Below are 22,125 nucleotides of genomic sequence, written 5' to 3' on the forward strand. Positions count from 1 at the left end.
TGAACCTTCAGAGGTTCTGACACCTCGAATCTGAAAAGTTACACAATCTGGCATTATCGATGGACAGCTTTACAACCAAAGGCTTATTATATAGTCTGGAACTTTTTAGTCGCTGACATAGATTTTGAAACCGTTTAGCTACTGGAAAATTGATTTTGAAACTTCATCGCCAATGACGTATAGATTTTGAAACTTTTTAGCTACTGGCATATTGATTTTAAAACTTCATCGCCAATGACGTATAGATTTTGAAACTTTTTAGCTACTGGCATATTGATTTTGAAACTTCATCGCCAATGATGTATAGATTTTGAAACTTTTTAGTTACTGGCATATTGATTTTAAAACTTCATCACCAATGACGTATAGATTTTGAAACTTTTTAGCTTCTGGCGTATTGATTTTAAAACTTCATCACCAATGATGTATAGATTTTGAAACTTTTTAGCTACTGGCATATTGATTTTAAAACTTCATCGCTAATGACATATAGATTTTGAAACCGTTTAGCTACTGGCATATTGATTTTAAAACTTCATAGCCACTGATGTATAGATTTTGAAACTTTTTAGCTACTGGCATATTGATTTTGAAACTTTTAGGCACTGGCATATAGGTTTTGAAGGTTTTTAGCTACTGGCATATTGATTTTGAAAAGTTTAGGCACTGGCATATAGGTTTAGAAGGGTTTTAGCTACTAGCATATTGATTTTGAAACTTTTAGGCACTGGCATATAGGTTTAGAAGGTTTTTAGCTACGGGCATATTGATTTTGAAACTTTTTAGCCACTAGCATATTGATTGTGAAACTTCATAGCCACTGGCGTTTATATTTTGAAACTTTACATACTGGCATATTGATTTTGAATCGTTTTAGCCACTGGCATATTGATTATGAGACATTTTAGTCACTGGCATATAGATTTTGAAACTTTTATCCAATGGCATATTGGTTTTGAGACATTTTAGCCACTGGCAAATAGATTTGGAAACTTTATATCCATTGGCATATTGATTTTGAAACTTTTTAGCCTCTTGCTTAATTGGTTTGTAATTTAAAGTCAGAGACACATGGCAGTTTCAGTCTAATATACCTGGCGTAGGAAAAAGGACAAGATATTGAGTGTTTCCTGTGGGGATAAAAGCAAACTTCAGCTCGATGCGGGATGACATTAATTAAGTAGTCATACGCGTCATTGTTTATGCTGGTGAGACAAATCTCAAATTTGAAGTAAATTTTTAAACGTATCCTTATCGTATCTGAGTGCAAGCAAGGTCATGCGTGTGTATGATCTTATATATTATAAATGACGTTTAGTATATATATATATATATATATATATATATATATATATATATATATATATATGATAGTAACAGATGGTCATCTAGAATAAATATAGTCACTAATGAAAGTTGAATAATCACAGAGCAACATCCACATATAAAATTCATTAATCATCAGTGAGCCACGTACCATTAAACCACATTGCAAACAGCCCTGTCAATCACTCACTAATAAGGAAGAACCTCAGGCTACCTGACCTTCCTACGGACTTTATTTAGATGTACAAAGTTTTCACTTATAATTGCATTCGCTCAGCAGGTCCCGAACTCTTGAATTTCTCAACTGTGGTTGTTGTATTTCTGGTGTCTAGTATGAGAATTCCTATGTGGTGTTTAGTTTGAGCTCCTTAATATTTTGTTTCTAAGTATAAAGCGTCTCTGTAGTTAGCTTCTTCAGAAATTATTTTATAGACTCGAGGAACCGGTTTAATGGGTTTGTTCTGATATGAGAGTTGAACAGTGAAGAAAGTAGAGCTTCAAGAGGCTGAACAGCTAGGAACGAATGAATAAGCAGAGAGAGAGAGAGAGAGAGAGAGAGAGAGAGAGAGAGAGAGAGAGAGAGAGAGAGAGAGAGAGAGAGAGAGAACTGAAGGGACGTTGTATTGAAACTCCAGTACTGCTTCACTGACTTGCCTTCCACTGAGTGGGAATGTAGTTTTTTTTTAAGTAATAACAACCCCCAGGGTCTAGTGCTAAAGACAGTGGGGCTTGAAAGTTAATGAGAGTTCCTGAATTATTAGAATGGTGGGTCATAATGAGGCCTGAGAGTGAGGGAGAGTTGCTGAATTATTTGACAATGACCAAAACATTGCTCCATCTCTCTCATCATTCCTACCGAGCTTGGCGTCACTTCAGTCCTTGATCTCAAACCCATAAATCAAATTTAAATTTCATAATAATGCACACAGCCCTCTCATTATCCGAGGTCACAGTTTGGGTAGCAACCCAACAAAATGTTGGGAAATATGTTGCAACTGTATCATACGAATTCACTTTTTATTTGCCTGAGCACAACCAACTTGGTGTTATATTGTTTTCTCGTTGCTGTGTTGTCCATATACCATCAGAGATGGCGTTCTTAATCAGCTGTATTCCCTCCAGAAATGTCAAATCTTTCTTAAACTTGCAAAGTTTTCTCGTTGAAAGCCCACCAGATTACTTGACGTACAATGTCAGTTTCATTACCAGAACTGTGTATGTTTTCAACTTCTTGAATGAAGTTAGACTTTAATCATCAGACCTGGAAACCATTCTCCTTCCAAAACCTCGACTTCTGGGATGAATTCCCTTTGACGACGTCCCAAAGAAGCCCAATTTTATAACCAGCCAGCGATAACCTTTACAACGTCCATCCTGGCAGGCTCTGGGAGCTGGTTTTTGATGCCGTGATCGCGTGACAAGGCAGGTGAACGACTCTTGTGACATTGTTTACTTCCTTCATTCGATATGAGGTGGATGACAGACTTAACTCGGTCCTGATCGGGTCTCTCTAAAGCTTTCGTTGTTGATCATCATCTTTGGTGGCCAGCTGCTAAGAACCACACTCAAAGCCTCTTCGTGGATTATTCCTGGCTAAGGAGTTTAGGTCAATACGTAAGGTTTCCCTTCTACCAGAGTACACTGCATTGGTGTTAAGTTGAACCAGGTAGCAGCATCACATTTCCTTTTTATCATGGAGTTAGCTAGAAGGACCTTTTGTTTTTTAGGGGGGGGGGGGGCGGGCAAAATAAACACTCCCCTGAAAATCTGAGATAAGCCTAGAATCATTCCTTAATGCTAACTGTAGTTTCATCAGTAATAAATGAAGTTTCCTCCATTTATGCAGCAGTGACTTTTCATTTAGGAAACTTCCCATTACCTGTGAGACACCCCCCTTCAGGTTGAGAAATACAAGGCGATATCCACTCTAAATATATGAGAAAAGTTATCTTGTATTCAGCCATGCTTCATCCCCTATGATCTACTGAGTAGCCCGTTCGCTATGATACGAGCTAAGATGCAGTAACTCGCCTTAGTTCAAGATCGCTAGGTCTGGGATCACTTTTGGTGGGCGATCACAAGTATGAATAAGTGATCAATTAGTTTTCTCGCCTGCTTCGTAAATTTAATGCTAACTGAAGTCTGTTATCTTTCGTGCAAGCCTACGGCCTCCTCTCTCTCTCTCCTCCTCCTCGGTTTTGCCCGCAGGAGGATGACCACTTTTAATCTAACAGTAGAGGAAGGAACAGCGTGGATACATTTCCTTTAACTACAGTAAGCCTTTGCTGCCCCAAGAATTGAATTATGCATCTGGTTGCCAGTCGAGTGTTAGGGTCACACATTAAGGTGAGAGAAAGACTGTCAAAACGTATCATAATTGAATCAGTGATAGGAGTTGGGTTGTGAGGGGGGGATGTTGGAGGGCCTGTCTCGGGTTGGTGCTTGGGGAGGGGGAGGCGTTGGCGGGAGTTTGCGGCGTCAAGGCAGTCATCATCCCTCCCGGGTGAAACCATTCATAAATATTCCTGAGAGATCTGCTTCCTGTGTTTGTTTGTATTTCCCTGTATCGGGCGAAGGCATTTCTGCGGGAACAAAAGGCCAATAAACTAAAGACCCAGGAAGGTTAAATCGGACGCAAAGCCCCTGAAAGGCGGATCATGGTTTCATCGCCGAAAGGGAGCTTTAAGTTGAGACGGCTTGGCGACGTCAGAGAAAAGTACTAGTCGTAAGAAGAGGAGATAAAAGATTTACAGGACGGACTGGGTTACAGAGCCTTTCGCCCACTCCAATCCTTTGTGAAGTCTTGAGCTGAGAGACTTCTTTTATTTAATTTTTCTTCCTGTTTTTCTTTTCAGTCTTTTATTTATCATTATTTTTTTTTTTTTACCTTGAATTACTTCCTTTCATATTATCCTGAGGGAACGTACTTGGTTGATAGGATTTGCTCAGTAACCAGGAGGTGAAAAACTTGCAGTAATCTCAATTATAAATACAGTTAGTAATAATGATGACTAAAACAAATACAAGAAAATGAAAGACGATTATAATCCTCAAAGGCAAAGAGGAATTACTGAACTTCCTTCAAGCGGTGATATCGCTAGTACGACTGTCACGATTAAGGCGATAACGTTTCAGCCCTCTTGAACACACCCTGACAGATGGACACGATTAAATGTCCGGAAATATTTATGTTTGTGTGTTTATTAACTTTGCTCTACTGACGGTGCGGCGCGCAAGCATGAGCGCTTTCTTGCATCTTTTATTAGCGTGTTGCTAGACCTATAGCTGTAGGTAACCATCGTCTCTTTGTTGGTCTGAGTCTAGAAAGCCGGCATAACTCAGCCTAACGAAGGCAGGCAATGTTCCCCTATTTTGCGACAGACGTTGCGTCAATCGATAAAACAGTTAACGAAGCAAATGTAACTTCCCTCGTACCTATGGACCAGCTGGCATAAGGCCAGCTCAATCTAGAAATAACAAGGCCATTTTTCTCACTCCCATGTAGGACGTTTCCGTGCAAGAAGGGTCTTAAAAGGCAATTAAATTAACAACGTCTTTCCCAGGTCTCTTGTATTGCCCTTTCTGCTACGTGGAGAGGAGTTGCTGCCTTTATATCTGCCTTTAAATTTAGCAGTAAAAGGGTACGTTATTATTATAATTATTATCAAGAAGTTTTGCATATTATTGTTCTTAATATATTTGAGGTCTCCAGATGCATTAGTTTTATTGAGTTTGGTATCTGTGAAACGTTTTTTCGCTGTTTGTCAATTGCTCTTGAACGTGGCTAACGGAAACAATTCAAAATGAAATCATCGTCGATTTGCTCAGTACCTCTTCATAATATGCTCAGTAAGTATCCCGGAAGGGAAAGGAATCTTTATCTAAACCAAACAAACGAATAATATTTTGTTGCTCTAAACGTTTCGGTTAGAGCAAAGCCGTTAACCAAAGCAGAAATTCTTCCGAGTAAATAGAGCGCGCTGGCGACGTAGAGTTGCCAGTGCTTTTTTTTTTTTTATTTTTTTTTTTTTTTTTTATAATGAGTCCTAAGAGGCTGACTTGTTCTATTCTGCTTTTTTCCTCTTTTACGTACGTTCAGGACTTTCTTTTTGTGTCTTATTTTAATGAATGTAATTATTTATATAATTCGTAAATAACATGCATACACGTTTATATTTTTTTTTTTCATTCACCGCTCTTTTACTCAATGTTTGTTAGATATTTTTCCGGGTGGGTGAATTATATGGTAAACAAAATATAATTAGAGAGTTATCTTGGTGTCAGTGATAGTCGTTTAAGGTAATTAAGTAGGATTTCATAGTCATAACTTATACCCATATTATATATATATAATATATATATATATATATATATATATTATATATATATATGTATATACACGCCTACACACACTCATATGTGTATATATATGCATGTATAAGCAACCATTATGAATTAGCAAATCCTTTGCACTATTCTAACCCATATTTTGTCATGTACAGAAAACTGCACGATTTTAATAAGAGAAACCGGGGTAAACAAATAAGGAAATAAATAACTAGGCTGAGAGAGAGAGAGAGAGAGAGAGAGAGACGAGGCAGAGAGAGAGAGAGAGAGAGAGAGAGAGAGAGAGAGAGAGAGAGAGAGAGAGTGACTCAAGCCTCCAGACTCTATTCATTAATATATCTAGCAAGTCACATACCATGTGACCTTTCACTTATTAAGTTTCCCAGTCAAAATACGTGGGCCATTAATACCTAATTCAGCGAACCTTAGGCGCAGCTGACGCCCAGCTATTTTTACGCCAGGGGCAGAGACCTGCCCCCGCCCCCGCGTGGATTGACGCTGACGCCTGCATGGTAAGCTCACAACAAGATTCCTGATGCGATTTTGAAGGCTTCAGAGTTTCAGAGACACAATTTCTTTAGTTTTTTACGATTTTGTGTTTCTGTTCACGTGTATGATAATAATAATAATAATAATAATAATAATAATAATAATAATAATAATAATAATAATAATAATAATAATATTTTGGTAGAAGATCCTCTTTTAGGTAAATGCTGTTTAAGAGAATGGCAGAATTAAGCGAGATGATTATATAATATATATATATATATATATATATATATAGATAATATATATATATATATATATATTCTATTTTTCTTGCAATTCACTTCTCAGTCTCAGCGATGTTTCTGAGTAACTGGCCAATATTCATATTGGGAATTTCTAAAAAAAAATTATGAAATGCCAAGATGAATATTGGCCAGTTACTTAGACATCGCTGAGCCTGAGAAGAGAATTGAAAAAAAAAACAACAATATATAAACTCAACTCGCTTAATTCTGCCATTCTCTTTAACAGAATAATAATAATAATAATAATAATAATAATAATAATAATAATAATAATAATAATAATAATAATAACTAATTCTTTATTCATCTAGGCCTTTCGGTCTATTCCCACTATTTTATTTCGTTCTTGCCTGGGCAACGTAAGGATATTAGGATGCCAGTCTTATCGCCCTCTCTAAAAATAAATATATAAATAAGTAAATAATATATATATATATATATATATATATATATATATATATATATATATATATATATATATATTATATATATTATAGATAGAATGAATATATTACTTATATATACTTATAGATAAAGAATTTTAACATCAATCTGTAGTCACCATAACATGTGCTTAACTTGTGCTTATATTTTTCTTCTCATTTATCGAACAAAGGGCAGCCAGGAATGCCATGAACCTACCTGTGCAGCACAGGTGCCCGCTCAAGGGATGGTAGTGCACGCTTGCACCTGTAGCTCAATTAGCTGCTGGCATGGCGCACTCTTAACTCTTAATGTAGGTAGAGTGGCGTTGAGTTTCGGAGGTTCAGAGTATATATGTAAATGAGGCTTCGCTCAGTATCTATGTTTGGTGTATGTATATATATATATATATATATATATATATATATATATATGTATCTCATATCTCACTGGATTGCCATAGATATTGACCGAAGCCTCATGTGTTCTTCATATGTTTACAACAATATTATTTATATGTTGTCTAGTATTTGTTACCTCATCACACAAGTACAAGGTTTCTCATCCCGTTACTGATTGTAGACGACCATTTTTAAAATAGGAGGTCACATGACTTTTCTTTTTAGTTAGTTCTGATTATCCTTTGTTATATATATATATATATATATATATATATATATATATATATATATATATATATATATATTTACTGTGAGTGTATATGTGTACGTATATTTATCTATATGTTTTAACGTGTTTTACCTTTACACTCTAATCAGGCTTTTAATTTATTTTCTGTATTTATAATTTTTATTTTAGTAATTTATCACAAAAAAACAACAAAGGAAGATATTGGATTAAAAAAAAAAAACTTAGCACAACTTTCTCAGGTTTCCCAAGTCAAATTTCTTTTCGCTAGTGACATCATCAACAAGCCGTCTCGGGTCTCATTCTGACCCATCTCCACTCGCGCCCGGATTCTAAGCTCCCCAGTAAGGTCCAGCGTCGGTTTGTGTTTCTTCAACGTAATATGTTTCTCTGCCTCTTTGTCCCATTGTGTTGCAAACCATGAGAAGACGTAAGGAATTCTCAGGCGAGTCAAAGGCTTCCACAGAACTTGTCAGTCAGAAAGGAAGAAGAAGAAGTAGAAGACGTAGAAAAGTAGTATATTATTCATCGACCCTCTCTCTCTCTCTCTCTCTCTCTCTCTCTCTCTCTCTCTCTCTCTCGACCTTCTTTCTCTACTCATGTTACATGACCCCACCTTTTGGTAGTGCTTCTCCACCACTTCAGCTTTTCTTTTCTTTTTTTTCTATTTTCTTTACAGCATTTATTTACCCGCCTTTTGTTCTCTTGGCAATAGAAGCGATTCACACGGAAAGCTCCCCATTACATCCCTGTGTGAGACGTGTTTTCGGACGTTATATTTCTGTTTTGAAGTTAAGTCTCGCTGTAATACATTGCGTTCAGTGGTGTATAAGGCATTATTCATCTGTCAAATACTCGGTTTGCTGAAGGAAATCGTTGGGTACGTAATAGAAAACGGAGGGGATTCCAGTTTCATGCTGAAAATAGTTTTCAACTCAATATACGTCTTTCAAGGTGGGCGGAAAGTGTAATAATAATAATAGGATCACTAGGCACAATTCCAAGATACCTGAAAAGGAATCTAGAAAAACTAGAGGCTGAAGTAGCTCCAGTACTCGTACAAAAGAGTGTGCTCCTAGAAACAGCGCACATTGTAAGAAAAGTGATGGACTCCTAAGGAGGCAGGATGAGACCCGGAACCCCACACTATAAATACACCCAGTCGAATTGGAGGACTGTGATGATAATAATAATAATAATGATAATAATAATTGTAATATTAATTATTATCATTATTACAAGTCTGAAACCATCAATATGATTCATGAAGGATATGATAATATGGGAAAACTGATATATTAGAGGTTTCGTAGAAGGAAATTAGATTGACAGTGTATTTATTATATAGAAAAATTGATTGCTTAATTGTGGGTCAGATAACATCAGAAATGTATTTATTATGGAATAAATAACTTGGGAAGTGGGTTTTATATAGATATTATATAACTAAAGTTGATTTATTGTGGAATTGATGATTTAAATAAAAATTTATATGATGAAAATATCGGGAACTTATTCTCATAGGCTTTACAATAAATTTCTCACAGAGAAATCCAACACAGAGATTGAGGACCAAAACAGAAAGGAATAAAAGCACAATTAAAAAAAATATGGCGAAAACAGACGGAAAGGAAGAAAGCAAAAAACAATGTTGAAAAAAATGGAAGAACTTTATAGCGAAAACACAGAAAGGAAGAAAGCATAAAACAATGTTAAAAAAGAAAAAAAAAATGGAAGAACTTTATAGCGAAAACAGACAGAAAGGAATATCATAAAAAAGCCATTTTGATTTCGAAGAAATTGCAGAAGTTTTAACCCCCAGAAAAGTCTGTTGCTGTCGTTGCTGCCGTTGCAATGATGCCATTCGACGTCGTGGAAAGCCAAGAGAGCAATAGCAATACACGTCCCCGGCCATGGCAGACTCCCCGAAACGCGTCGATGAGATCGACCTGGGCAGCTATGTCGACGCTTCCAGTATCTGCTCCAGAAAGTGTCTACTTTGGGGGTTCCATCACAGCAGTCCCTTCTGGTATGAGAACGACGTTGTTCGATGGCTGTTTCTCTCCTCCTGCTGGTCAACTTGACAATTCTATTACTGTTTATTTGTTTCTCGACTTCTTTAACCTTTTTCTCTCTGATTAGGAAGGTCTGTTTCTTACTTTTAGTAGGAAGGTCTGTTTCTTACTTTTAGTAGGAAGATCTATCTCCTTTTTCTAATAGGAAGATCTATTTTCTCCTAATAAGAAGGTTCTTTTCCTGTTTCTAGTAGGAAGATCATTCTCCTCCTTCTAATAGGAAGATCTATTTCTCATTCTAATAGGAAGGTCTATTTCCTCATTCTAATAGGAAGGTAGTTTCCTACTTTCTTTAGGTAGGGAATGATCTGGAAGTTTCGCTTCCTTCTAATAGGAAGGGCTGTTTTCTTCCTTCTAAATAAGAAGGTCTATTTCCTCCCTTTTAATAAGGGAAGATCTGTTTCCTAACTTTTAGTAGGAAGAAATCTAATCTCCTCTTTCCTAATAGGAAGATTTTTCTAATTTCCTCCTTCTAGGGAAGGAAGGTCTCCTCCTTCTAATAGGAAGATCTATTTCTCATTCTAATAGGAAGGTCTATTTCCTCATTCTAATAGGAAGGTATGTTTCCTACTTTTAGTAGGAATATCTATTTCCTTCTAATAGGAAGGGCTGTTTTCTCCTTCAAATAAGAAGGTCTATTTCCTCCTTTTAATAAGGAGATCTGTTTCCTACTTTTAGTAGAAGAAGATCTATCTCCTTTTTCTAATAGGAAGATCTATTTCCTCCTTCTATTAGGAAGGTCTATTCCCTCCTAATAGGAAGATCTATCTCTCCTCTGAATGGGAAGATCCGCCGTTACTCTCGGGGCCAACTGTAGGCATCTTCCTTCTTTCACCTTTTCAGTATTATCTCCCCGTCGGCCATCTTGAAAAAGGGCATCAAGTCGGTCGTCCCTTTGTCCTCTGCTCTTAAAATGATAATGAGCTCCCGTGACCTTCCGCGGGGTCACAGTCATGGGGTAGCAGCCACATGCCAAAAATCAATACTTAGAGCGGAAGGGTGACAACATTTTTTATCCCACTTTTTTTATTTTTTATTCCTTCTATTCTAATTCTGTCTGTCTCCCCCTTTTTTTTATTTTTTATTCCTTCCAGCATCGATTTCTATTCTAATTCTGTCTGTCTGTCTGTTTGTGATAAAGGTCACTTTTCATCGTGCTTCTGCGTGGGAATGTTTTGATATTGAGGATCTTGTTAGTTAGATTATCACGCTGCTTCCCGGGCGTCGTTGTGACCCCTTACCCTTTTCAAGATTTCTGTAAAGGAAAACTATTGAGACGGCTTTGTCTGTCCGTCCGCCGTCAGATCTTAAAAACTACTGAGGTTAGAGGGCTGCAAATTGGTACATTGATCAACCATCCTCCAATCATCAAACATTCCAAATTGCACCCCTCTAGCCTCCGTAGTTCTTTTTATTTTATTCAAGGTCAAATTTAGCCATAACCGTGCGTCTGGCAACGATATAGGACAGGCCACCACCGATCTGGGATTAAAGTTTCATGGTCCGCGGTTTATGCAGCAATGTACCGAGACAACCGAAAGATAGATCTATTTTTGGTGGTCTTAATTATACTACAGAAAACGTTTCACTTGCTTTTATCGTGTATGGTTCCTGTATGTTATCATTTTTAAAAGAATTTGATTGTAAAGGAATGTGAACAAACGGGCCTCTGTGTGATGGACGTAGGTTTGTAAGCGGGCCAATGACTTCTATTAGGTCCTGATGAGGAGACCAAAATGGCATGCACACCGTGAGTGCAGGTGCTCGATGGAACCATTTGATAGTGCTATCACTGGGTTACGATTGATGTTAACAGGGCGGTTTCAGTGGTCCATGCGAGTACCGGCGATTGAAATGCAAAACAGGGAGACGAAGGATGTGAGAGAGACAGAAGAAGAAGAAGAAGAAGAAGAAGAAGAAGAAGAAGAAAGAGCAGAGGGGTTGTAAGAAAGAGAGGGCATAGCGAGAGGACAAGAAGCCTTACGTAAGGCCTCGCTCCCCTCGTTTCCCCTCAGCTTTTCAGATTAATCTATATTTTAAGGCCATTTCTCTCTTCCGGCGGTCAGCCGTCGTATTTACCGTTTGCTGTTCGGGAGAGGTTATTGATCTGTTGCTGCTGCCGTTTCTGCCTGGTTGAGCCTATGTCTTTTTTTTCGCTCTCTCTCTCCGCTTGGTTTAACCTTGTTTTTTTTTCACCTGGTTAGGCCTATATTTTTTATTCTCCGCTTCGTTTTTTTTCACCTGGCTGAGCTGTTTTTTTTTTTTTTTTTTTTCTAGCTCGGTTAACTTTTTTTTTTTTTTAATCTGGTTTAGCCTATGTTTGTCTGCTTGGTTTAGCCTGTTTTTTTCACCTGGTTGAGCCTATGGTTTTTTTTTTTTTTAGCTTGGTTTAACCTTTTTTTTATCTGGTTTTAGCCTATGTTGTTTGCCTTGGGTCTAACCTGTTTTTTTTTTTCATCTGGCTGAGCCTATGTTTTTTTTTTTTTTTTTAGCTTGGTTAACCTATTTGTTTCCACCTAGTTTTAGCGATATTGCGTTTTTTTCTCCTTGGTTAAACTGTTTTTTCCAACTAGGCTTTTTTTTTTTTTTTTTTTTTTTTTTTTTTAGCTTGGTTTAACCTTTTTTTTTCCACCTAGTTTAGCGTATGGTTTTTTCTCGCTTGGTTTAACCTGTTTTTTTCCACCTGGCTTAGCCTTTTTTTCGCTTGGTTTAACCTTGTTTTTTTTCACCTGATATAGCCTATGTTTATTTTCTCTAGGTTTAACCTTTTTTTTTTTCACCTGGTTTAGCCTATGCTTTTTTTGCTTGGTTTAACCTATGTTTATTTTCCACCTGATATAGCCTATGTTTATTTACACTAGGTTTAACCTGTTTTTTTCACCTGGTTTGCCCTATGCTTTTTTGTTGTCGCATGGTTTAACATATTTTTTCACCTAGTTTAGCATGTTTTTTTCGCTTGGTTTAACCTATGTTTTTATCACTTGGTTTAGCCTATGTTTTTTTTCGCCAGGTTTAGCCTTTTTTGGGGAGTCATTATTCATCTGTCAAATAATTTTTTACGATTGTGATTTTTTAATATTTTTTAAAAACCTAGTCGACTTTTTAGGTTTGTCAGATCATGCTATGGATGGAATAGAATATAGGATTGAGGCCAAATGCCCATCGCTTGGACCTATGAGATCATTCAGCGCTGAAGCGGAAATTGACAGTAAAAAGGTTTAAGAAAAGTAACAGGACGAAAACCTCGCGGTTGCATTATGAAACAATTGTAAGAGAGGATGGATATTAAGATGGAAGAAAGAGAATATGAATGGAGGTACAGTAAAGGGAATAAAAGGGGTTGCAGCCAGGGGCCGAAGGGAGGCTGCAATGAACCTTCAGTAATGCACACAGTGCACCGCGTGAGGTGTACTGACGTCACTACCCCAAAACAGGGAGCTCTTGTTATGTAACTAATCTCTTATGACCTTCGAGGAGCTGTCAGGCGATAATTTTTTTTTTTTTTTTTTTTGCGAGACATTTGCTTCAACGGAATTCCGCCTCTGTTTCCAATCGCCGTAAGAGCTAGTATTGCAAAGAGCACTTGGCACTGGATTAGTGCCTTGGCACCCTTCTTAATGTTCTCAAGCCTCAACGTTTTCTTTTTTTAAGAACTAGGTTGTGTTTCGCTTGAGTTATTTTTTGCTTTCTAGAACTACCTTTGCGCTCTTAGAAAGCAATTTTTATTTTCCAGGAAAGTAGATACCTGAGGAACTTGTTACTAGATATTTCTAAATACTTTATATATTATATATATATATATATATATATATATATATATATAATTTTAATTCAATATTATTGATTGCAGAGGCCGGTCGTTTTTATGAGACTTTGAATCTCTCTATGCAATTAATGCCATAGACTTTGATAGAAACTGCATGAAAGAGAAAATAGGCCGAAATAGAATATATATATATATATATATATATTATATATATATATATATATATATATATATGTGTGTGTGTGTGTGTGTGTGTGTGTGTATGTGTGTGTATGTATGTATGTATGTATCTTACATCCTCACTGACACCTCACGAATCATCTTTGTTTGTATTATAAATTCATTAACACCGTAAACTTTAAAGACGCCATATAACACTTTTTTTTCCCTCACTCTTCAGATAAAGTCGCCGTCAAGGTGATTGACAAAGCGAAGCTGGACCAGAAGACGCAGAGGATGCTGGCCAGGGAGATAGCCAATATGGATGCAGTGGCCCACCCAAATATCATCAGGTGAGGGACTTAGGGTTTTGGTAAGTACCTACCTGGGACGGTTGGTTATGTACTTTTTGTCACGTATAGTCTTAGGGATACGTATTTATACGTTAGGCTATCCTTTTGCTTATGGTCTCTCTCTCTCTCTCTCTCTCTCTCTCTCTCTCTCTCTCTCTCTCTCTATATATATATATATATATATATATATATATATATATATATTATATATATATATATATGTACGTATATATATGTATATATATATATATATATATATATATATATATATATAAAGATATATATATATATATAGTATATATATATATATATATATATATATATATATATATATATTCATAGCACTCCTCCAGACGTACATGCATACCATGCAAATTTATACACACACATAGGTGCATACTTACATACACACGTATCTCTCTCTCTCTCTCTCTCTCTCTCTAATATATATATATATATATATATATATATATATATATATATATATATACATATATATATACACATATACATATAACCATTTAAAGATAAGGATGGTTTTTTCGCCTAAATTCTAACTCGTGTGCTTTAAAATAAGCAAATCGGTAATCAATATCGTCACCAATATCCTACTCTACTGAGGAGATGATGCTTTTTGCTACAAAAACATTCGGGGGGTATTCTGAGGAATTTCCCGCAATATTCCCACAGTAACTATCCCCAATCATCCCCACGGTATTTATCCACAATATTCCCGCAGTATCGGTTCGCGGAACATTTGAGACAGACATCAAAACGCGTAGCGAGCGGCTCGGTATTCTTCAGAAACTCAAGAAGCGACACGGAACCTTCAGAAAACACTAAATTAATCATCCTTCCGAAATCTAAGTATTGATTTTGATTTTGGTAACAGCTAGAGAGGATTCCATTCATCTGGAGACACGAGGACAGTGGCTCGTGTCAGTCATTATGTTAATAATACATTACAATCGTGTCTTGTGTACCGTCATAAAATGGCTGCCGTTTTTTGAGTAATTTTGAAATTGCGCTGAATAATTCCCATCGCTTGGCTGTGGCCTAAAATTTTTATTCCATTCCATTTCAGTTTGAAATTGCATCGTACTTACAATGTATCTCGTATAGTATGTCGTTCTGCATTTGTCCAAGTGTGTGGTAGTCAAATGTGGAGTGTAATGACCGTAGACTTTATGTGTTGTGGTGAACTATGAATGGTTGAATAAACTTTGCGTCTTCTATAATGGGACTCGATCCTCTTTTCAGGTTGTTCGAAGTCGTGGAGACGCTATCTCGCATCCATTTGGTCCTGGAGTTCGCGCCAGGCGGGGAGCTCTTCAATCGAATCACGGCGGAGGGACGCCTGTCCGAAAACGACTCCGCCAAAGTGTTCACGCAAGTGCTGGCCGCTGTCACTTATTTGGTGAGTTTAGACAGCTGCGTCTGTTGGTTTAATTATAGCACCTGCATGTTTAATTACAGCTCATGTGGGTTTAATGGGTAATTACTTCTCTGATTTAATTTCACAGGCAATTTAATGGTCAGGTACCCCGATTTTCGAGTAATTTTTCATGGTCACACGAATGCTAGTGGTCTTTGCTATTGCTCAACTTGAGTGTGTGTGTGAGAGAGAGAGAGAGAGAGAGAGAGAGAGAGAGAGAGAGAGAGAGAGAGAGAGAGAGAGAGAGAGAGAGAGAGATAATAAGGTTGCTGTTTCCGGAATTTTGCCGTGGATTGGCAACAGTAAATATCGAAATTCAAATAAATAAATAAATCAATGAACTTAAGATTTTCAAAGCTTTGTAGCACGATTACTTTTTATTGTATTATCTTGTCGCCAAAATTTCCAGCAAACAACCAATTGACTGTGTATTTTAAGATTGATGACTGTCATAATTATCATGCAAGCGAACGGAATTTCCAGCTTCAATTTAACTACTAATATTGTCAGCTGGGTGCAATGCAAAGTTTGGCTGGGAATTGCTAAAACCTGCAAAAAAATAAAAATAAAAATAAAAATAACTTATTCGTGCGACACTGCGACGATAACGAACCAATTATCTCGTAGTTTTTGCTGCTTACTGTCGCGTTAATGATTCCCGTCTCTCCGCAGCATGGTCTTTCCATCATCCATAGAGATATCAAGGCAGAGAACGTGTTTATAGCGGGCCCAGGAATCGTCAAATTAGGGGACTTCGGCTTCTCGACACGGGTGTCTTCACTGGCCCAGCAGCTCAGCACTTTTTGTGGGTCTCCGCCGTACGCCGCCCCGGAACTTTATAAGGTTCGTTTGCCTCTTTTCTTGAATGTCGAGTCCTTTGGGAAGGGAAAATCCAGTGCCTTTATCTAGCCCAGTCCAGAAGGGAAGAAGAAATTAGATGGAGAAGGATAAAAGGTGTGGCTTAGGCCATAAGCAAGGTTATTTTAAAGAAATATTTGCAATGATTTATTGGTAGCAGCAATGAGGGCAACTTGCTGTTGGCTCTCATGTTTTTTGTTTTTTTTATAATGAGAAAATTAGTACTGTGATGTATATGTATGTGCATGAATATATTATAGAATAATTTAGATCTGCTTGTAAACATACCATAACAAAATTGGAAGATTACTATATTTTTATTAGTTTTTTTTTTAGTTAGGGATAGATATTTATGACAAAGTTATTCTGGCTTTCCTTGAACTGTTAAGTAGACATGAGTAGATCATTTAAGACAGAGAAAATGCAAAGTTGTGACAGTAGCAGGGGAATGCCTTGATTTCGACGACATTGGCACCGGTCAGTGCCAAGTTTAGATGCAATTGATACCTGGCATTCATTACCTTAATTTGAGCGGATCTATTACAAGGGTAGATGTCGGTAGTTCCAGTGCCAGATCAGTGCCAGGATTTAGATGGCGCTGTCACCAAATTAATTCTAGGATTGTTGTATGGCAGGAGCATGATATTATCCTGACGATTAATGGGCACTATCCTTTGTCTTCCAGGATGAATCCTATTTAGGTCCGGCAGTTGACATCTGGGCACTTGGAGTCCTCCTGTTCTTTGTCCTCACAGCCGACATGCCCTTCAAGGTAAACTGAAACTCCTTCCTGTTAGAGAATCAACTAAAGATGGTTGTACATCGAAACAGCTTCACAGTCAATATTCAGACAACTGACTAACAATAATAACTCCCTTGGCTTGAGGAGGTAAAAGAGTGTTGCCTTCCCACACTGGAAATATCATTTCCAGTCTTAAAGTAAATGTAATCATCCAGGCGTTCTCCATTTCGTCATCTTGTCCCTACTTTCCATTCGTCCAGTCATCTTCAATTTCACCATGGTTTTTTTTATCCAGCCGTCCATCATGTTATTGTTTTCTCAGGAAACATCAGTTTAAGCATAAGATTCATCATGAGATTTTTCCATTATTTCTCGTTGTAGCAACAGAACAAATCCAGTTATATATCTGCACAAATACACTGAAAATATGAATATAGTTTTATGACTGGTTTCCAGCGGCGCAAGAAGATTATCCTATTGTTAAGACCGAACGTTTGTTATCTATGAAAAATACAAATGGATTAAACAATTTTCATGTTTTTACAGTTACATAACTGTGTATATGTTTCCCCATTTCAAGGCTCGCACTAGTATGAGCATTTTGTAATACATCACAAGTGTTTGTCCATTTCCTTATTTTCCAAATCGTCCCCCAATTAATTCTTCACCTCCCCCCCCTCTCACCCCTCAAAGGCGAACACCGTCGCCGGCCTTAAGAGACACATCCTCGCCGGGAGCTTCGTCACCCCGGACTTCGTGTCTCCGCCTGCCACGGACCTGATCTCCCGTCTGCTGGTGCAGGACCCGGCCGAGAGACCTTCCCCTCAGATCATCGCCTCCCACACGTGGCTCTCCAAGACGCCGGAGCCGGCCACGCCCCTTCCCAGCTACGTGGTGACTCCTAAGTTGTCTTCGGAGGAAGTCTCCTCCGCTGAGGTTGGTTTGAAAATAAAGCAAAAGGCCTTCTTAACATTTCTGTTCACGTAGGGAGAGGGACCGCTCACAGTTTGCCTTGGTTGGGACGCTGTAGATAGTACGAAAGGTTGTATGCAACGCCCCTTTTGTAGTGCTCATCCTGATTAGCTGTCCAACTTCTTAAACTCAACCTTGCTTCAATTTTCTCTTTATTGAAAGGACGAGTAACGCGGACAAGCTGTATTAGGGTCCAGATATAAACTTGATGGTCTCATTCTTTAAACGTTACGTTATTTCTTCTCATATCAGGATTCGTTTTTTACCTTTTCTTGGCAAATAAGTTTTGTATTCTATGAAAAATGTGTCAGCGAGTATGGCATTATTTTAAGATAACAATGTTTATAGATAATCTCACCTTGAGTGAAATTTTATATTATTTCTGATAATTATATCCTTTCTAATAATTGATAAATGTTCAATTACTTTTCAATTGGTTCGTGTAATAACCAACCCGGTATTATTCGTTGGTTCCCAAGCCTCTGAAGCCGTAGTCATTTTGCTGATACAGTTACACGTGGATCTAGTATGACATTAAATTGCTATAGTTTTGAATTGTGAAATAAAAGAATGTCTTTAAATTTATTATCATAATTAAACATCAGGATGCCAGTGTTATTGGCCTTGGCATCTAACAAAATGTAGACTGAGTATATCAAATGAAAACATCGAGATGGTGACTCCAAATAATCCCATGCCCTTTCTTTTGACTTCAGGAGGAGACACTAGCATCCCTAGAGAAGTGGGGCATAAACCGAGAATCCCTTGAGGAAGGAGCGCCCATGGGGGCGCGGTCACCCGCTATAGCCACATATCGCATCATGCTGCATCGCCTCCTCACCCAGGCCAACACCCCGAGCAAAGTCTCCAACAATAACTCAGTAGAGACGAACGCCAGCAACACGTCTGCGGCATCGACGACGCCGACGTCGTCACCCTGCAAGGAAATGGTCGTCAGGAGACCTAAGTTGAGGCTCCGGAACGGTCTGGCATCCTCTGCGCCTGGAGGGGTCAAGTCCCGGGCATGCAATATCGTCTAGGGCATTATGAATACTAATCATTCGTTCGACTGTATTAAGAGGTCCGAATCTCAGGGGAAAATGTTCTTTCTTTTTTTTTCTTTTCTCTTTCGAATTCTGTCGAATAAGTACTGATATGGGCCAGGTTGGTTGGAGGCTCTGTCACACTTGAGAGACATTTTCTGACGTTTTACGCCAAGTGGCTAACGTTTTCTTCTGTACTGGTGCATAATTGAAGGCAAGCACGTTCGTTGAGATGACGTTACACAAGCACAGACACGAGAGGTTTCAATTTTGTTCCCAGTTTACGAAAATAGATTGGCTACTTGGTGCAAAAATTTTGCCAAGAAGTTAAAGCCACGTTCGAGTGACCTGTGACTTGTGACCTGTAACCTGCCTCCTGGTGTCTCTGCAGTCCTGTGGTGCAGAAGGTCACCTCCATTTAGGGCTTTATCGCGAGATTTGCTGCAGAGCAAATCAGACTGTACCGTGAAACTTAATATAGGTCTATTTATTTCGTATTTATTTTCAACACTTTGATTTGATTCTGTGGTACTTCGAAAAGGCATTAATTTCCTAATATCAAACTCAAGTGTGTACAGTAACATTATGTATATAAATTCATATATGTGTGTATGGATATGCATACATGCAGTATGTATATAATCTGTATTTATAAGTATAAACACACACACATGTATGCATACGTAGTGGATATGAGGATTTTAGTGTACCATAACAGATGGTTCAAATATATAGATTGTAAATCGTGAGGGGTATATATATAAATTCTAAAAATAAACTAAATGGGGATATTAAGGCTCAAAGCATAATCCAAGAAATAAACATTTATTCAGATAAATGTTTAGGGGGTGGGGGGGGGGGTGAGTTGGCGGAATGAGATCGTTCTCCAAGAACTCCAGATTATTTTAAACAAATGTTTGGAGGTCTGAGGACTATAAGGAGATTGATATCAACTTCTCTTGATGTCTGTATAGTCACAGTAAAGATTTGTCTGTCAGTTTTGCGAACTGCATTAGTATTTGTATAACTGAAGGCCATGTTTGGAAAACACCTCCTCCAGAATGTTGCGCAGCAGAGGAAGCTCCATTATTGGTTGGAAAATTTGTTATGCATATACGTATATACATACAAGCGCATACTCAAGAAGTTATCAGTTGGTTTTGGTAGGCAAGCAAGATATCAAATGAATACCAATTAGTGAAGAGAGACTTTTGCTTACCACCAACACATTTTTGTGAACTTTCTCAGCAGCCAAGTCGAATATTTTCATGACGCTTCTCAATTTAGGGGTAGTAATTAGAATTACATTATAGTGGGTTATGCATTATGAGAATATCCGATCTGTATCGAGGTGTTAAGTAGAGAGGGTAAATCCAGGCTGCTAAAGAGAAAACAAAAGACTGCTTAGTCTTTGAAAAAGGTTTTACAGTTCTGAAAGAAGATTGTAGCTTGCGAACTTAGCATTTGGTAGGACAGGAATCTGACCTTTTCAATAAAGAGGATGCATTTGAATAAATCCCTGAGAATGGCAGCACTTATCGGGAATATTCCTGTACCTCAGCTCTTTAGACATTCTTGTTCGCATAGTTATACGAGGAGTTGATATTCTTGACCTTATGACGCATCTTCACGGGGGTGATTGATCCTAAAAAAGACTTATTGTTCGGTTAGTGGTTAAGAAAATATGATGTGAAATACTCCAGGGGCATTACACTGAGACAGGAGCTTGTCTGTGAATAGCAATGACTTTTTTTGAATACCAAATGTAGATTTATAGCGTACTTTAGAGTTGATTATTATTTATGAAGGCCAAAGAGACAGTTCTAAGTTTAACTAGTGTATATATCTATTGTATATAATCATTACTAACCCACAATGAAGATGACGAGAGTTACATTGGGAGGTGCTCTGCACTACCTTGTGTAAATAATTGCTCTGTATAACTGTATTATAGCGTAATAGAAGAAGAGAGGAATGCAGGCAGTGCCATAACCCACCTTGAAGAACACCTTAGCATTTTGTCGGGAGATCGCCCGGTACCAACCATTCCCGTTACCAAGTAGACACGATTCCTTTCTTTAGAAGGAAAATCCCAACGCTTCGAGAGTACTTTAGTCACATCGCCTTTAGCTTGGAGAGAGAGTGAGAAAAAAAACATTAGTTTGTATTATCCAGAAACGTATAGCGTTCTGAGGCAGTTATTAATACCCGTAATTCCCGAACAATACGAAGTAGAAGGAGATTTTCGCGCCTTAGCGAGAGAGGGTAGAGGCATAACTCGTGATTTCCGTGTGCTTGTTAGTCATAGAGAAACCTGATGTGTAATAATATGGCGGAGAGTGGATAGTGTGTGTATATATATATATATATATATATATATATATATATATATATATATATATATATATATATATATATATATATATATATATATGACTGGTAAAAATGTTCTGTTACAACAGAATTCCATCTTATATAAGGAGCCCATAAAAACGCCAAAATATAGAAAGTAAGTGCTATATTTTAGAGACTGCTAGTCTCTGAATATAGTACTTTCTATATTTTGGCGTTTTTATGGGCTCGTTATATATATATATATATATATATATATATATATATATATATATATAAAACAATATTCCTCGCCAAGGCATAATGGTACTGCCTAAATTCCAGAGATTAATTACGAATGAGCAGTAATTCTTAGGAAGGCATAACTACAGGTAGTTCGTGATAATGAAAACTCAAGTTCAAGTAACGAAATGCGTCAAGTTTTAGAAAGTTAGATGATCATAGTTTTTAGACCGATTACTCGAATGTCATAATTGAAGTTGTGTTCATTAACTCGTTCTGTTGATCTTTCTTTCTGATACTCTGACTGATTAGTTTTCTGTGCTTCTGACCTGTTCTGTTCTCTGTCACATGTCCGAACATTTCGAGTCAACGATCCAGATTAAACCAGCGTTGTACCAACTTGGCAAACTAACTAACATGCCACTTTGAAATGGGTGAGTATTCATCTGAAAAGCTATGATGATTGTCGAGTAAAAGAAGCTACTGTAAACCTCAAACTGTGATGTATTTTAAGATTCAGTATTGTGAGTATTGAATTGGACCAAGATTGATTTTAATTTAATAAAAGTCCAGTTTTCAAAAAGAACCTCTGTGTTTTTTTTTTATC

The 22,125-nt window shown here is 37.5% G+C and overlaps 1 protein-coding gene across 3 annotated transcripts in view; it reads left to right on the top strand.

Moving 5' to 3' along the window:
* The window catches only part of LOC135208773 (serine/threonine-protein kinase NIM1-like), a 101,456-nt gene extending 79,352 nt beyond the window's left edge, over positions 1-22,104 (top strand). For all 3 annotated transcript variants that reach the window (XM_064241290.1, XM_064241288.1, XM_064241289.1), the window contains 6 exons: positions 13,783-13,894; positions 15,155-15,311; positions 16,002-16,172; positions 16,873-16,959; positions 17,623-17,865; positions 18,618-22,104. In XM_064241290.1, the coding sequence (XP_064097360.1) occupies positions 13,783-13,894; positions 15,155-15,311; positions 16,002-16,172; positions 16,873-16,959; positions 17,623-17,865; positions 18,618-18,941 (1,094 nt within the window). In that variant the 3' untranslated portion in view covers positions 18,942-22,104. The remainder of the gene's footprint in view (positions 1-13,782; positions 13,895-15,154; positions 15,312-16,001; positions 16,173-16,872; positions 16,960-17,622; positions 17,866-18,617) is intronic.
* Positions 22,105-22,125: the final 21 nt, after the last annotated feature.

This window comes from Macrobrachium nipponense, chromosome 35 (genome assembly GCF_015104395.2).
Source record: "Macrobrachium nipponense isolate FS-2020 chromosome 35, ASM1510439v2, whole genome shotgun sequence".
Classification (NCBI taxonomy): domain Eukaryota; kingdom Metazoa; phylum Arthropoda; class Malacostraca; order Decapoda; family Palaemonidae; genus Macrobrachium; species Macrobrachium nipponense.